At 40.8% G+C, this 17,521-nt stretch overlaps 2 protein-coding genes across 4 annotated transcripts; one reads left to right on the top strand and one right to left on the bottom strand.

The window, feature by feature from the left end:
* The first annotated feature begins 1,373 nt into the window (after window positions 1-1,373).
* On the top strand, window positions 1,374-8,248 carry LOC132896139 (acidic leucine-rich nuclear phosphoprotein 32 family member B-like). The gene is made up of 7 exons (XM_060936860.1): window positions 1,374-1,567; window positions 3,260-3,409; window positions 5,826-5,948; window positions 6,588-6,768; window positions 6,867-6,964; window positions 7,054-7,120; window positions 7,976-8,248. Exons 1-7 carry the CDS (start codon window positions 1,514-1,516, stop codon window positions 8,047-8,049), a joined length of 747 nt encoding a protein of 248 aa, XP_060792843.1. The 5' UTR covers window positions 1,374-1,513; the 3' UTR covers window positions 8,050-8,248.
* A 6,264-nt stretch (window positions 8,249-14,512) lies between these two features.
* hmgb2b (high mobility group box 2b) lies at window positions 14,513-17,467 on the bottom strand. 3 transcript variants are annotated; one of them, XM_060937851.1, is made up of 5 exons: window positions 17,395-17,467; window positions 16,202-16,350; window positions 15,976-16,127; window positions 15,528-15,702; window positions 14,513-14,907 (listed from the first exon to the last, which is right to left on the bottom strand). In XM_060937851.1, exons 2-5 carry the CDS (start codon window positions 16,346-16,348, stop codon window positions 14,734-14,736), a joined length of 648 nt encoding a protein of 215 aa, XP_060793834.1. In that variant the 5' UTR covers window positions 16,349-16,350; window positions 17,395-17,467; the 3' UTR covers window positions 14,513-14,733. The 3 variants fall into 3 exon arrangements, with proteins under 3 accessions (XP_060793834.1, XP_060793833.1, XP_060793835.1); XM_060937850.1 differs by lacking the exon at window positions 17,395-17,467 and adding an exon at window positions 17,137-17,168; XM_060937852.1 differs by lacking the exon at window positions 17,395-17,467 and adding an exon at window positions 16,665-16,750.
* Between the last annotated feature and the right edge of the window lie 54 nt (window positions 17,468-17,521).

Here is a 17,521-nt window from a genome sequence, read left to right as displayed (position 1 = left end):
TTTAAAGTGTACTTGTGTTATTGTGTGCTTTTGCGGAGGTTTTTAAATGTTCCCACACTGTACTCCTGATAGGAGCATAGTGGGGGGGGGAGTGTTCTTTTATCCCTGTCTTCCTGTCCTGTTCCCCCTCTGTAAGGACAGGTTGATGGTCAATTTCACTGGTAACAGTGACAATAAAGGGTTCATTCATTCATTCATTCATTCATTCATTCATTCACATGCAGTTAGGTTAACATGAGCAGTCATGGCTTGAAGGTTGGGCTGAAGTGCCCTTGAGCAAAGCACGTAACCCCCTACTGCTCCCCGGTTGCTGTAGCATAGCTGCCCACTGCTCTGGGTATGTGTGTGTGCCTGTGTGTGTTCACTGCTTCAGATGGGTTAAATACAGAGGAGGAATTTCACTGTGTGCCTAAGTCTGTGCTTGAGTGTATGTGTTACAAATAAAGGCTACTTCTTCTTTTTACATGGAAAGACATTCCATGCAATCGTGTGCTTCAGACTTTATTGTAACAGTTTGGGGAAGAAACACGTGTGTGATGGTCAGGGGTGCACATACTTTTGGTCATGTAGTTTAAATAAATAAAAGTTGCACAATTCAGTACATATTAGCACCAATAATAAATATCTCATCATCTCTAGCCGCTTTATCCTTCTACAGGGTTGCAGGCAAGCTGGAGCCTATCCCAGCTGACTACAGGCAAAAGGCAGGGTACACCCTGGACAAGTCGCCAGGTCATCACAGGACTGACACATAGACACAAACAACCATTCACACTCATATTCACACCTACGGTCAATTTAGAGTCACCAGTTAACCTAACCTGCATGTCTTTGGACTGTGGGGGAAACCGGAGCACCCGGAGGAAACCCACGCGGACACGGGGAGAACATGCAAACTCCACACAGAAAGGCCCTCGCCGGCCCCGGGGCTCGAACCCAGGACCTTCTTGCTGTGAGGCGACAGCGCTAACCACTACACCACCGTGCCGCCAATAATAAATATAATAATAATAATAATACATCAAGCAAACTTTTAATTAACATATAAACGATAATGGCAGAAATTTTGATGAATCTTGAACATATTCTGGACATTCTGTGGCTAGGTGTGTATATATATATATATATATATATATATATATATATATATATATATTTATTTATTAATGAAACTGGAAAATGTAATTTACAAACAAAACAATATAGCATTTTAGTACCGTAAATTCAAGAAAATACGAAATACTGAGGAAAATAAATCGTGGCATTCAAAAACTGCAGGTTTGCTCATCCTCCTGAGGAATTGACTTCCGGCTCATTTGGTGACGTCATCACGCAGCAGTACGTTGCAATCACAACGCGAGCGCTAGAGGCGCTGTGGAGCTGAAGCGAGAGAGAGGAGAAGAGAAGAAGCGGCAGCGCTTCATGTTAAACTCGTGTGATTGTACGTTTCTGTTCACCAAACACGGCTCATTCAATCTTTTCTCACATTTAAACTCGATTTATTCCTGACAAGATGGACATGAAGAAGAGGATTCACTTGGAGCTGCGGAACAGGACGCCCTCAGACGTGAGCTACACTGCGGAACACTTTTAATAATCATTAGAGTATAATAATGCTGGTTTAATGTCAGTCTGGACTTTTACATGGTGTAACTGGAGTTTAATCCTTACAGCCGCACGTGTGTGTGTTCACACCGCATGCTGCTATGTTCAACTCATTCTGACTGAGTTGTTTATTTTGTTTTGTGCATATTTCTGTGACCCGAAGTCCTATAGGTCTGTACATATATGGAGATTATCAGTATTTTCTGTACACTGGGCTTATTTGCTATGTGGATGTAAATGTAGGTCACGTGACTTGTCCTTGAAAGTTAAACATTTGCGTTTTAAAAACGTTATTTTTATGTGTTCTGGCCACGGCGGCACACCTGGTTTATATATCACCCTGAGAGAGAGATTTAACAAACATAACTGCGTTGGGAGAAAAAAATTCATTTACATAGTGGCTCGCTTTCTTCCCGCCATGAGCTCTGCGTCCTACACAGAATCGTGCAGTCAGATACTTCTGCATCCCTTGTACTTCCGGTTCTCAATCCTATTGGATGAATCGGAGAACTAGCCTAGCGTTTAGCACTTAGACTTTTTTCGCTTGTATTTGCCGGGAGCACTTTTCTCATTATTATTATTATTATTATTATTATTATTATTATTATTATAAGTCTCATATCAGTGAAATTTAATTAGTGGCTGTAATTATATTGAGCGTGTTAATTGCAGAAGTTAATTTGCTAACCGCGCTGACGGAAATAGCCTTCCTAATAGCTAAATGTTATCAGTAATTTTTAATTTGAACAATATATTTCAGCGGTGAAACAGGGACGATCTGAGCTCTCAGTATGTCTGGTAGCATTTGAGCGAATCCTGCTAACGCGTCGGAATTATTTTCAACCAGGCGGTTACAAAACTTACCCAAAAAGGGTCCTTTGGGGGTTCAGGCTGTGTTGGAGGAGGCAAGATCCGGTGTAGCATCGACTGTGGATCGCTTTTACATGGTGTGATTTGGTTACCATGGCAACACAACGGCCTGCACTGTGGAGACTTGGCGATGCTAAGAAACAATAAACTAAAATAAAACGTACAAGAATGGAAAGTAACACGAGCGGTTATTTTAAACGACTATTTCAGGTGTAAAATAGATTTATCGTTTTTTTTTTTAATTTGAATTTTAAAATTGTAACGTATTTAAGTTTGAAACAGTGTAAAACTAGTAGAAAAGTTAAAGTTTATTCTTGAGCTTTAGCTCCAGACACTGAAAGTCCATGTTCCTCAGTGCTGAGCTAAACAGCGACAGTCACCTCAGCTAATCTCACTTTATTACGGTTTTAGGTGGCCCTATTTCAGTTAAATTTGTGGAAATAATATTTAATCTTTATAAAATAAACTGAAAGTTGTTAATTTATCAACTCAAACATTTCAAAGTTGCATAAAAGATGAAACCAAGAATAACATGCATTTTATGATTTATATAAAATGGATTAAAAGCAAACAACAAGGGAACGAATGAGGATGAATAGTACATGACGTTAGTAAAATAATTAATAACTAACCCACAGCTAGTAAAGCTAGTTAATTAGACTAATGAGAATAATTGGTGCATAATTATTAATGTTTTCTTGATGTACATGGTGAGCTCTGACTCCTTGTGTGGCGATGTTTCTATTTTTCTATTTATTTCTTCATTTTTATGTGTGTGTATCAGGTGTGCGAGTTGGTGCTGGATAACTGTCGCTCTGATGAGGGGAAGGTCGAGGGTCTGACGTCAGAGTTTGTGAACCTGGAGTTCCTCAGTCTGATTAATGTGGGTCTAACATCAATCTCCAACCTTCCCAAACTGCACAAACTCAAGAAGGTGAGAGAACAAGCCAGGGATGTTGGAACTTTTTTATGGGATTGGGGGGGCATGGACTCCTTCACCCATCACACCGTTATCCCTTTTTTTCATGGTGCCCACCCTGGACAGCGTTGTCCGACACAGCAGTGCTGATTAGACTGACCCATTCTTCATGTTTTAAGTCGTTCAAATTCTGTAAAGCTGCTTTGCGACAATGTTTATTGTTAAAAGCGCTATAACAAATAAACTTGATTTGATTTGATTTCTGACACCAACTTGCTCTTGACAGCTGACCTGCGCCAGTGGTGGAAGAAGTATTCAGACCCATCTCATCTCATTATCTCTAGCCGCTTTATCCTTCTACAGGGTCGCAGGCAAGCTGGAGCCTATCCCAGCTGACTACGGGCGAAAGGCGGGGTACACCCTGGACAAGTCGCCAGGTCATCACAGGGCTGACACATAGACACAGACAACCATTCACACTCACATTCACACCTACGGTCAATTTAGAGTCACCAGTTAACCTAACCTGCATGTCTTTGGACTGTGGGGGAAACCGGAGCACCCGGAGGAAACCCACGCGGACACGGGGAGAACATGCAAACTCCACACAGAAAGGCCCTCGCCGGCCCCGGGGCTCGAACCCAGGACCTTCTTGCTGTGAGGCAACAGTGCTAACCACTACACCACCGTGCCGCCTATTCAGAGCCTTTACTTCAGTAAAAGTATTAATACCACACTGAAAATAGTGCACTACACGAAAAAGTGCTGCATTCAAAACCTTACGAAACTCAAAGCGTGTGAGTATTATCAGCGAGCTTTTAACTTGAAGTATCAAAGGTAAAAGTACTTGATCTTTAATGTTGAGCTAATTTTAATTATTTTATATACGTATTGGAGCCATGTATCTCTAAAAAGTCAGCTTTTCTTGAGCTCAGAAAAACGACCCTGTTTTCATCTTTAGTGATAATGAGATTTCCCGCTAAAAAGATGTAATCTGAATCGTAACTAGCGACTAAAACTGTCAGACATGGTGGAATATTTGCCTCTGTGATATAACCTAATGGAATAGAAGTATAAAGTTGCATAAAATATAATTACGCAAGTACAAGAAGCTCAAATTTATACTGTAAATCCAATACTTGAGTGAATTACATTCCACCACTGACTGCCACAAAATGCTGTCACTGTCTGTAATGTGTTCTGGCCACTGCTACTCTTCGAACTAGGCAGCCTAGCCGCAGCGAGTGAGAATCTCCTCGGGGGATTTTAGGACAGGGAATTAATAATTCTCTTATGGTCTGAAAGACTGTACACCTGCATTTTGAGTAGCCTTGGGAGATGGGGAAGGAAGAGTAGGCCTACTGAGCGAATGGGCTGGGCTGCACGTCTCTCGCTTGCTCGCTCACTTAGCTGGCTCAGAGGGAGGTAACGGTTTTGAAAAGTAATCAAATATACACTTTTGTGACATTGCGGTTCAAGCCGCAAGTCTAATTTGCTAGCTAACCAAAGTCAACATGTGTACACATGCACATCAAAAGTTCTAACACAAGCAACATGTGATGTCTACATAAGGTTCATTGTTTTGACAATCGCATCACTGCTATGAAGGCGCATATGTATTTATTTATTCTCATCTCATCTCATTATCTCTAGCCGCTTTATCCTTCTACAGGGTCGCAGGCAAGCTGGAGCCTATCCCAGCTGACTACGGGCGAAAGGCGGGGTACACCCTGGACAAGTCGCCAGGTCATCACAGGGCTGACACATAGACACAGACAACCATTCACACTCACATTCACACCTACGGTCAATTTAGAGTCACCAGTTAACCTAACCTGCATGTCTTTGGACTGTGGGGGAAACCGGAGCACCCGGAGGAAACCCACGCGGACACGGGGAGAACATGCAAACTCCACACAGAAAGGCCCTCGCCGGCCCCAGGGTTTGAACCCAGGACCTTCTTGCTGTGAGGCGACAGCGCTAGTATTTATTTATTTATTTTTTAAATGTTCTTAAACATGAAAGACATGATTGAAAGTCAGGGGGCGTCGTGGCTCAGTCGACTAAGGCGCTATACCATAAATCCAGGGACCCGGGTTCGATTCCGACCTGAGGTCATTTCCCGATCCCTCCCCGTCTCTCTCCAGCTCATTTCCTGTCTCTACACTGTCCTATCCAATAAAGGTGAAGAAAGCCCCCAAAAAATCTTTAAAAAAATAAAATAATTGAACGTCAGACAAATTTAAGCACATTCTTTATTTAAAAAAAAAAAAGAGGTTTGTGCAGTTAAGGGAATAGTGTCTGGGGTGGGGCTCCTGTACCCCTAATTCCAATGTCTATGGAACACACACATTCCCTGTGTGTGTTTATAATTGTATAATTAATGTGTTGTTAGTGTTTAACCCCAGTTAAGTGTGTGTGTGTTGTGTAGCTGGAGCTGAGTGATAATCGGATCTCGGCTGGTCTGGAGGTTCTGGCAGAGAAACTGCCCAACCTCACACACCTCAATCTGAGTGGCAACAAACTGAAGGACCTGAGTATGCTGGAGCCACTGGTGAGTCCTGACCTTTCACCCACCAGAAGGGAGTCTCTCTCTCTCTCTCTCTCTCTCTCTCTCTCTCTCTCTCTCTCTCTCTGGCTGCATATGAATATGCATAGTTCCATACTACGAGTAGTATGTTGGGTGTCCAAATAATTAGTAGGCATTGAATAATAGAACGGTACCTGGACGAGCTACTACATCCATAGTATGCAAATGTACCCACACTACGCAATCCCATAATTCAGCTGGAGCTTCCAGATAACTGAAGAATTCCCCCAAGGAAAATAGAAAAGATGGTAGACCCAAGCAAAGCTGGTTGTTACAGCATCCAGTTGGTGTCTCTGGTGTACAAATGTAAGTTATTAGGAATAGTTTAAACGTTTCTGCCGTTGCAGAAGGTTTTTTTTTTTCTCTCTGCGTATGTGGGCATACATCATCTGGGTCAGAGGACGTACGCAGGCTTATAGAACGTATGACAGTAACTCTCGGGTAGTAGGTATTTAACTGACGTTAGTGCATGTTGAGCATTGGGATGCTCTCTCTCTCTCTCTCTCTCTCTCTCTCTCTCTCTCTCTCTCTCTCTCTCTCACACATGATCATGAGGCATTTTTGGAGATTGTAATGCACAGTCACTGTGTGTGTGTGTTCCAGAGGGATCTGCCCCGTCTAAAGAGTCTGGACCTGTTTAACTGTGAGGTCACGACCCTGGATGATTACAGGGCGAGTGTGTTTAAGCTCCTCCCCCAGATCACCTACCTGGACGGTTATGACCCAGAGGACCGAGAGGTGAGCGACTCGGATGCAGAGGGAGGTGACGAAGATGAGGATGAAGGTACACACACATGCCTAATTGTCTGTTTTTACACTGCTGCAGTGGATTAAAGATCAGCCTGCAAAATGTATAATTCGACACACTCCTCCACTGTACAGTGAACTCGGAGGAAGAGGAGGATGAGGATGAAGATGGAGAAGAGGATGAGGACGAGGAAAATGATGAGGAGGAGGATGAAGAGGGAAGTGTAGATGAGGTAAAGTCTCGCACATGTACACAGTGTGTGTGCGCATACGCACACTTACTGTAACCCTGTTGATATCTGTCTCTCTCTGTTGCTCTCAGGAGGAAGACTCGGGTCAGGATGAGGATGAGGAAGACGATGATGATGAGGAGGAGGAGGAAGAAGAAGGTCAGTTCTGGAGCTCTATAATTCATATATATATTAGTGCTGTCAAAAATGTTGCGTTATCGCGTTAACTTGACTCAATTTTAACGGCGATAATTTTTTTTATCACGAGATTAACGCTCTGTGACATGATGTAGGTTTTTCATAAGCTTTTGAAACTGCCAGGAACTTGGAACAGAGACTTTGCTTAGAAAAACGATAGTAGCTAGACTGTAATGCCACGCCCCGCACAGCCAGAGTCCTCTGCCCTCCCCCCAAAGAACCAGCGCGGGAGGGCGCGCTAGCCCCGCGCCTCGGGACGAAGAGCCACGGTGCTCGGCTTAGGTTTCGTTTTCCCATCGGCGGCTCCAGCCCGACTTTGCAGTGGCTGTGACAAGACGTGCTATGCTCTGCAATAAAAAAAAAAACATTGGTACAAAGCAATCCCATTCACTTTTTTATGCTGATAAGAGAATTACAATGGTTTTTCATGTGACAAAAATGTGCGATTAAATTGCGATTAATCGCGAGTTAACTATGACAGTCGCGACATTAATCGCGATTAAATATTTTAATCGCTTGACAGCGCTAACACACACGCACTTCTTTCTTTGTTGGTACACTAATTGATGTAATGCATTCCCAAGCCCCTAACCCTAAAACATCACAACTAAACGCCCAACCCAATTCTAATGTGAACCCTAAAATTTAGTCTTAACCCTCAAACAGCTGTATTTGGAACAGCCAAAATGTTCTCACTTCCCAAAAATGTCCCAACTCTGTTGGTTTAAAAAAAAAAAGTTCCAGTCCTCAATATGTAGCAAGTGTACTCTCTCTCTTTTTTACACACACACACTGTGTTTGCGTGTTTGGTTGTAGATGAGGACAACTGTAAAGGAGAAAAGAGAAAACGAGACCCAGAGGATGAAGATGATGAAGAGGAGGAGGATTGAGTTCCATTGTGTGTGTGCGCGCGTGTGTGTATGTGAAGTTTTAATGGGTTGGATTACACTGAGGTTTGTTTGTTTGTTTTTTTTGTTTTTTTAAACCCTACTCAGACCCCATGTTGACTTTTTTTTTGTACTTTTGTTTTTTTCTGTTTTGTCCAAATTGAGTACAGACTTTGTAAATAAAATGTGTGGGTTTTTATTAGTCACTGTGTGTGTGTGTGGGCATGTGCACATATACTTTTTACGCTCTCAGGATCTTTGACTTGGAACTTTGCTTTTAAAAAGACTGTTCTGACTGAATAGATATAAATGCTGCCTTCAATTGCAGCAGTAGTTGTGTATACGAAATGCTTGGAGTTCAAGTGGTGCCATTGTGAGAACATCGCTGTTAGGCAACAGCAACATGGACACCAAAAGACTCCTCGTTCAAGCTAACGTTAACAATTTAGCAAGCTAACAAGCGGGTAATGTAGGAAATGCACAGGTGTAATGAAAAGATGAGGTTGCTGGGAATATCAGCATTTTCTTCAGACATTTTGTCAAGAAAACATGACTAAAATGACAATATATTTTTCTGGTTATTTAGATAACTTGTCATCCACTCAGAAATGTACTTCTTTGGCTGCTGCCATTTGTGAAACCATCAACAAACGCGTTACATCTCGTACACTCTGAGCTTTTTAGAAAATTTCCACTCCCAAAGTCACGAATACCACGCCAGGGGACATTCATATGGACTCTTCTTGTGAACAAGGTAAACATAGCCCCATTTGCAGGCACCATAATTCCACTGAGTCACATGAATTAAATGGAAACCGATGTGTATTTTTTTTTTTGGTATTTTCATATCAATACTCACCAGTTTACTCAATGGGTCATAACATACTGAGTGACAGGATGGTGTGAGGAAGCTGCATTATTATTACACTGAAGTGTTTATTTTCCAATAATAGCACATCCCCAAGTGTTTTATTCTTATACCACAGCAAAACAATGACATTCCGTAACTGTGATCCGTTTAAAGGAACAGTCCACCATACTTCCATAATGAAATATGCTCTTATCTGAATTGAGATGAGCTGCTCCGTACCTCTCCGAGCTTTGCGCGACCTCCCAGTCAGTCAGACGCAGTCAGACGCGCTGTCACTCCTGTTAGCAATGTAGCTAGGCTCAGTATGGCCAATGGTATTTTTTGGGGCTGTAGTTAGATGCGACCAAACTCTTCCACATTTTTCCTGTTTACATAGGTTTATATGACCAGTGACATGAAACAAGTTCAGTTACACAAATTGCAACGTAGCGATTTTCTATGCTATGGAAAGTCCGCACTATAATGACAGGCGTACTAACACCTTCTGCGCGCTTCGGCAGCGCATTGATACGGAGCTCAGATATCAATGCGCTGCCGAAGCGCGCAGAAGGTGTTAGTACGCCTGTCATTATAGTGCGGACTTTCCATAGCATAGAAAATCGCTACGTTTCAATTTGTGTAACTGAACTTGTTTCATATCACTGGTCATATAAACCTATGTAAACAGGAAAAATGTGGAAGAGTTTGGTCGCATCTAACTACAGCCCCAAAAAATACCATTGGCCATACTGAGCCTAGCTACATTGCTAACAGGAGTGACAGCGCGTCTGACTGCGTCTGACTGACTGGGAGGTCGCGCAAAGCTCGGAGAGGTACGGAGCAGCTCGTCTCAATTCAGATAAGAGCATATTTCATTATGGAAGTACGGTGGACTGTTCCTTTAAGGTTTTGTTTTAATGGCGGTGAAACAAGTTATTTCCTGTTGTCACTTACCTTATAGCAGCTATAAACAGTCATTCCCTCATCAGCCTCGATTTTTCTGTCTTGAAGTTAATAAGTTGCGTTGATTTTTGTGGCTACTGCCTCGTTGAAGCGAAGTGAGACAGTAGCCACTATGTCATCGTGTCGTAAGAATGAGTGTAACAATAGCGCACTGCGCATAAGCATTACGATCACCAGAATGGCAAATTGTGATCTCACGATACAAACAGTTGGTCTTATCAAAGGTACACAAGAACAAGTGGTGAAGCCACACATTGTGTTGTAAGAATCAGTGTAACAATAGCAAAACTTCATAACCAATTAGCACTTTTCCTGATCAACTTCGATTACCTGTTCTACTTCTTGATAAAATTCAGAACCAAAAACAAAAGAGAAAGCTTGTTATAACTTCATAGTATCTGAAGATAATCGGCAGATAAAAAGGTAAACGAATTTCACCTCGTGGTTCGCCAAGGCTTATGTTTCGATATCAAGTAAGTGGTGTTTTATTTTAAGAAAATTTACCTTTTGATTATCACAGTTTTTGTTCTGTCCTTCTGAAAGGTCAAATGAAAGGTTTTCTAAGTCTTGTGGGGTTTTTTCTTAGCTTTTTGGCAGATATATTGAAAAGCTGATATAAAACTTCTGCTATATGTTTTAATTTATTTTTTATTTTAGTCTTTACACTACACTTGTGAAACAAAATGTGCTCATTATTACTAAATAATGCTTCCAAGACAATTCATGAACAAGTGCTTTCTTACTATTTTGAAAATAGAGTTCACAGCACTGTATTTTGAACAAAACACAATAAACAAAATTGGTAACCAAAATACTACAAGCCCTGATGCTGCTCACAGCTTGGTGTTTAATGAGGCTAGTATAATTGATAACGTGTGTGTGTGTTTTTTATATATATATTATGCTCAGCATAAATGAGTACACCCCCTTTGAAAAGTAACATTTTAAACAATATCTCAATGAACACAAACAATTTCCAAAATGTTGTCAAGACAAAGTTTAATATAACATCTGTTTAACTTATAACGTGAAAGTAAGGTTAATAATATAACTTAGATTACACATTTTTTGTTTTACTCAAATTAGGGTGGTGCAAAAATGAGTACACCCCACAACAAAAACTACTACATCTAGTACTTTGTATGGCCTCCATGATTTTTAATGACAGCACCAAGTCTTCTAGGCATGGAATGAACAGGTTGGCGACATTTTGCAACATCAATCTTTTTCCATTCTTCAACAATGACCTCTTTTAGTGACTGGATGCTGGATGGAGAGTGATGCTCAACTTGTCTCTTCAGAATTCCCCATAGGCGTTCGACTGGGTTCAGATCAGGAGACATGCTTGGCCACTGAATCACTTTCACCCTGTTCTTCTTCAGAAATTCAACAGTGGCCTTAGATGTGTGTTTAGTCATGTTGGAAAAGTGCACGACGACCAAGGGCACGGAGTGATGGTAGCATCTTCTCTTTCAGTATAGAGCAATACATCTGTGAATTCACGATGCCATCAATGAAATGCAGCTCCCCGACACCAGCAGCACTCATGCAGCCCCACATAAGGACACTGCAACCACCATGTTTCACTCTAGGCACCATGCATTTATCTTTGTATTCCTCACCTTTGCGACACCATACAGTTTTGAAGCCATCAGTTCCAAAAACATTTATCTTGGTCTCACCACTCCAGAGTATAGAGTCCCAGTAGTCTTTATCTTTGTCACCATGGGCCCTGGCAAACTCTAGGCGGGCTTTTGTGTGCCTGGGCTTTAGGAGAGGCTTCTTTCGTGGAAGGCATCCATGCATGCCATTCCTCTGCAGTGTACGCCGTATTGTGTCACGGGAAATAGTCACCCCAGTTTGGCTTTCTACTTCTTTAGATAACTGCAGTGAACTTGCATGTCGATTTTCTTTAACCCTTCCCATCAGAAGACGCTCCTGTCGAGGTGTTAACTTCCGTGGACGACCTGGACGTCTGTGAGATGGTTGCAGTTCCATCTTTCTTAAATTTTTGTACCACTTTTGCTACAGTATTCTGATAAGTAAAGCTTTGCTGATCTTCTTGTAGCCTTCACCTTTGTGGTGTAAAGAAATTATTTTCTTTGGGGAATTCTGAAGAGACAAGTTGAGCATCACTCTCCATCCAGCATCCAGTCACTAAAAGAGGTCATTGTTGAAGAATGGAAAAAGATTGATGTTGCAAGATGTCGCCAACTTGTTCATTCCATGCCTAGAAGACTTGGTGCCGTCATTAAAAATCATGGAGGCCATACAAAGTACTAGATGTAGTAGTTTTTGTTGTGGGGTGTACTCATTTTTGCACCACCCTAATTTGAGTAAAACTGAAAAATGTGTAATCCAAGTTATATTATTAACCTTACTTTCACGTTATAAGTTAAACAGATGTTATATTAAACTTTGTCTTGTCAACATTTTGGAAATTGTTTGTGTTCATTGAGATATTGTTTAAAATGTTACTTTTCAAAGGGGGTGGACTCATTTATGCTGAGCACTATATATAATCTTTGTAAATATATATATATATATATATATATATATATATATATATATATATACACACAATATTTACTGTATGGACATGGTATCAGAAAATTTTATTTATAAGCAGTAGCCACATGTACCCATAGGGTACCTATTTTTATTTTTGTCTTAGGTTACTGAGAACCCACAAATCATAAACCCCTCTGTAGTAAAGATACCAGAAAACTTAGCTACAGCTTTACTTCTGCTTGTTACAAAGTGCTGACAGTGGAGACTCTTTCTGTACATGCTAAATAAATGTTTCCTTCAGCAAGCTCCACACTACATGCCTTTCAAAGTTGTCAGATCGCTATACAGTGCACACGACACAACTTATCTTGCAATCAGAAATCCTGAACTTGTGGTTTGCACACTACATAACTGATCAGTGTCAGGGGTCACAAATTACAAGATCTTTCACCAGTAGGAATCCCCAACGAGGCTGTCTGCTGTCCAAACTAGGTTTTGCCATGAAAACACACATGAGAAGTGATGGGAGAAATCATGCAATACCATGCATGAGACATGGATAATATTTCTTCCAGAATGGATGCCTGCAAGAAACAAGTGAGCTGGTTGTTTGTGCACCGATTTGCAGCAGAAAATGAAGAGACTGGGTGAGAAAATGGATTGGGATACACAGGCAGCAGGGATTGCATGTTTTGAAGAGCTGGAGGTAAATAAATAAAAGCCACGGAACTTCTTATATATAGCGTCAGTCAAAAGTTTGGACACCTAATTCAATGATTTTTCTTTATTTTTATTAATTAAAAGACACTTCATGTCTTACAGTAATGATGGATGTCGTTTCTCTTTACTTCACTGAGTGGCTCTTGACAATATGGATTACTACAGTTGTGGAATAAGGCTATTTACTGTATTTTTATTATTTACTATTTAATCTCAAACACATTAAGAAGGCAAGAAATTGCACTAATTAACTTTTGACGAGGCACAGCTGCTAATTGAAAAGCATTCCAGATGACTACCTCATGAAGCTGGTTATGATAATGCCAGTAGTGTGCAAAACGTCATCAAGGTAAACGCTGGCTACTTTGAAGAGTATAAAATTTCAAACTTTAAGACACTTTTTTTGTTTACCACATAACTAATATATTCTTTCATAGTTTTGATGTCTTCAATATTGTTCTACAATGTAGAAGAGAGAGTCAGAATACAGAAAACCCTTTCAACGAGTAAGTGTGTCCCCAAACTTTTGACTGGTACTGTATGCTTGCTGATGCACAACAATTTTTTCCTCTCTCTTGGCATGAGCTATTACTGTAGTAATGAGAATGTCTATCAACCTGTGGTTTGCAGCTGCACGACTGTCAGAACTGCTGTAATAGAAAATTAATCACCATCTTCTGACCAATCATAATCCAGATTTCACCTCTCATCTGAAAGGCTTCTTCATAGTTCAGAACTGAAGAAGCCTTTCGGATGGGAGGTGAAATGTCCAAGAATTTCAAGCAAGTCCAGTCGCCTTCTTTAGCAGCTACGGTTTACAGTGATCTGGATGACTGAGAACCTTCACAGACACAATCCAGATATTTGTAAATCCACTCTTTAATCCTGCCTCCAAGCTCTTTCACCTCCTTTAAAAAGTTTTCGATTTCTAATATATTTATCCTTTAGCCCCCCACACACATATCCGAGTAGTTATAATTCTTCACATTGATTTTATGTTTTAACTGGTATGTTCCACAAAGATTTTGTGGAAAAGTTGGAAGACAGTATTATAATTTTTCATTATCCCTTTCATCTATTAACTACAGGTTATAAAATATGCATGTTTGAAAAGTCAGGAACAGTTTAATTTATCATGCTCATATGACAACACTTGCCACCTTTACCAGCATTCATACAGGAAGAGGCTCTGGTGCCATTCTCTCCAGCACATTAATATCAAGGGTGCCAGTACTTTTGGACTTCATATATTATTTATTCTTTATACAAAAAAAATAAACAAAAATAATTTGGTTAAAAACCCTTAAATTTTTTTTCTCCTTTGCATTTTTACAGTCCAAGATCAAAATATAACCCATAATACAGAAAGATTTACACTTCTTTTCATGAAAGGTGCCAATATTTCTGCACACACACAGGGAGTGGAGATAAGAGCGAGTTTATTATAAAACTGTACTCTACACATGGCTGAAACACAAACCCGTACAAAAATAAACACGTCACAACCTCTGTGACTTATTGCTTAGGCTGGTCTCACGCTAACGTACACAGACACACGCACATGCACACACGTTAAAACTCCCAAACCCCAGTGAAGTGATCCTGCATAGACGCAGCAGCCGTCGCACACACACACAGAGACTCTACTCGTCATCCTCCTCCTCCTCGTCTTCCTCCTCATCCTCTTCTTCCTCCTCATCCTCGTCGTCATCATCAGCCTCGACCATAGCTTTCTTAGTGGAGCCTGGGGGTCGGCCCGGGCCCCGCTTGGAAGCTCCGCCCCCAGCTCCACCCTTAGCACGGTATGCAGCTATGTCCTACAGGAAACAGGAAGTAGAGACATATGTGAAGGAATGATTCTTCAGGTCAACACACTGCTCCGTTACGTGTATGTGTAAATGAGAAAGACTGCAATGACTAGAGTGAAATCAGAAGCTGAAGGTCACAGCAAAGTCAGTGCAGACAAAACAGCAAAAATGTATGAGATTTACAGACATCTTGATACGCATCAGATCATCACAGCTGATACCAAACATATCTGCTTTGGTCTCATTTCAGGGTTAAACGTCTAAAAACGTGTCATCATTCGTCAATACAGTTGAACGATACTGATATATAAATGATAAACATAATACAGACTCCATAGAAAATGGTGTTTTTTTAATTCAATAGCTGAAAAAGCTACTTTAAAAAAAAAAACATTTATCCCTTTTTTTAAACTGCAATATCTGTGAAAAAGTGTAATCTGAGAAAGAAAGTTTGTGAAGATCATGGTGTTGAATCTGAACACATCATGATATTGATGTTTCGTCACCGCCTGAAGAGAATGTGTGATGATTTGAACACGTAGTTTGTACGATGGTAAACATAAATGTGATGTTACTCATTCTCTGACTATCAGACACGTTTGAACTGAATGTTTATTTCACACATTCACCTTCTTGTATTTCTGGCGCAGGGCAGCTGCTTTCTGCTCGTAGGGCATGCGGTCTTTAGGGCTCTGTTTAGCCCACATCTCAGCCAACTTCTTGGCAATGTCTCCGATGGACAGGCTGGGGTATTCACCCTTCACTGTTGGCCTGTGCTCTGAACAGAAGACAAAGAACGCTGACCTGGAAAAGAGAGATAGGGCTCAGCTATAGCATGTCTAATGGTGAGAAAACCTTTTCACAGGATTTAAAAAGATGTCCAGAAATGGGTCTTTTAAAGGACTTGAAGTTTGAGCTCTATACTTTACACCGATATGCAAATAAGCTAATGAATAAAACATCCAAGACAGCAACACCGCGAGCTCAGTCTGCACCTCACATTATTCTGGTTTGAGCCATGATGTACATTGGGAAGTGTGTGTATTTGTGAGGGCAGAGTGATGGGATCACACTTACGGGGGACGTTTGGGAGCATTGGGGTCCTTCTTCTTCCTCTCCTTCTTCCCCATGCCTTTTGGAGGGACATAGTTCTCCATCTCCCGATCATAGCGGTCCTTATCTGCCTTCGCCAGGTCTTCAAACTTCTTCTTCTCAGTCACGGCTAGAGTCTAAACACACATACATATTATACCCACTAACAAACACGGACATATTCCTCCCCCCCAAAACACCCCCCCCACACCTTCCACCGCTCAGAACAGGTCTTGGAGAACTTGGTGAAGTTCACTGGGATACCCGGGTTCTTCTTCTTGTGTTCTTCCCGACAGGAGAGAACGAAGAAGGCATATGCTGAGGTCCGGCCTTTCGGCTTATTTGCATCCTTCACCATGGCTGCAACAAAAAGAATACAACCATATAATAACGTCACACTTTATATGCACCATAAAAAGACTAATTCCCATAAAGTGCACTTGTAGGTGATATTCTTAAATTGCAGTAGGGAATGCAATTGTTTTATTTGTGTAGATTTATTTACAGTTAATTGTTAGATTTAAAGTTCCGCCAATCCTTTATTATTATTATTATCTAATAGTTGTAAAACTGTATATATTATGTACGTTTTACACCAAGTAACGTCCACAAACACGATTATTTTCCTCAAACTGCTTAAAACTGAAACGTATTCGATGAGAAATAGAATTTACTTCAGTCCAACGGCCCGCTGCGGCGATTAGCGTCCGCAGCTAATGCCAAGCTAAGCAGAACAATGGTGCCTCCATTTTCTTTCCCGCTTAATCCTACGACATCACGTCTTTCCCACTGAATCCCGATAAATCCCGCCTCCGTACGCCATGATTGGCCAATTTATTACAAGCACGGACCACTAGCCAATCACAGCCCTGAAGGCGGGACAAGACCAACCAATCAGAGGACAGTAAACCCGATTTGTCGGGAAATGGCTGAGGAAAAATAACGTTACTCCATTCTTTTCACTGTCCCTCTGCTTATCTGCGATTTATCTGATGATCTCAAGGTGTTTTTTTTTAATTATTTTTAATTCATGTTAAAAATAAAACGTAAATTTCTACTTTGTTATTGAGTGTGCAAATTTTAGTTTGATACTTAGTAAAAAAAAAAAAACATTTAAAGGATTACTAACATAAAAACTAAACCTACCCATCCCCCGCAGCGCACTCAGATCCAAACTCAGGCGGCTTAAAAAGCACAAAATTACAAAATTTAAATACACAACGGTATAGTTAGCTAACGTTACACGACTACTTTTTTAAACAAAAACGACAATAGTGATGATCTCTTTAAACAAAGATATCACATGCTCAATTAAACCAAATAATTATACCAAAGTATATCAGTTACCAAACCATTTAAATAAATAACAACAAAATAATAATTATTATTATTCCACACACATACCTGCCGCAGACTTACTCCGTCTACTCCGCTACTGTTTATGTTCTTCTGCGTAGATACTATAGCACATGAGCCCCGCCCACTTACTCTGCTTCCATTGGCTAGACATACAGATCCCGCCTTTCTTTTC

This window comes from Neoarius graeffei, chromosome 13, assembly GCF_027579695.1.
Source record: "Neoarius graeffei isolate fNeoGra1 chromosome 13, fNeoGra1.pri, whole genome shotgun sequence".
NCBI lineage: Eukaryota > Metazoa > Chordata > Actinopteri > Siluriformes > Ariidae > Neoarius > Neoarius graeffei.
The sequence above is the reverse complement of the archived record's forward strand: the minus strand, read 5'-3'. Positions and strand labels throughout refer to the sequence as shown.

Excerpts from the sequence above, each read along its gene's own strand:
- LOC132896139 (XM_060936860.1), top strand. The coding sequence starts at position 1,514 with ATGGACATGAAGAAGAGGATTCACTTGGAGCTGCGGAACAGGACGCCC. Across the intron at positions 3,410-5,825 it reads AACTGCACAAACTCAAGAAG|CTGGAGCTGAGTGATAATCG; the intron begins GTGAGAGAACAA and ends TGTGTTGTGTAG. Across the intron at positions 6,965-7,053 it reads AAGAGGGAAGTGTAGATGAG|GAGGAAGACTCGGGTCAGGA; the intron begins GTAAAGTCTCGC and ends TGTTGCTCTCAG.
- hmgb2b (XM_060937850.1), bottom strand. Across the intron at positions 16,128-16,201 it reads CCTGTTCTGAGCGGTGGAAG|ACTCTAGCCGTGACTGAGAA; the intron begins GTGTGGGGGGGG and ends ATGTGTGTTTAG. Across the intron at positions 14,908-15,527 it reads TGCGCCAGAAATACAAGAAG|GACATAGCTGCATACCGTGC; the intron begins GTGAATGTGTGA and ends TGTTTCCTGTAG.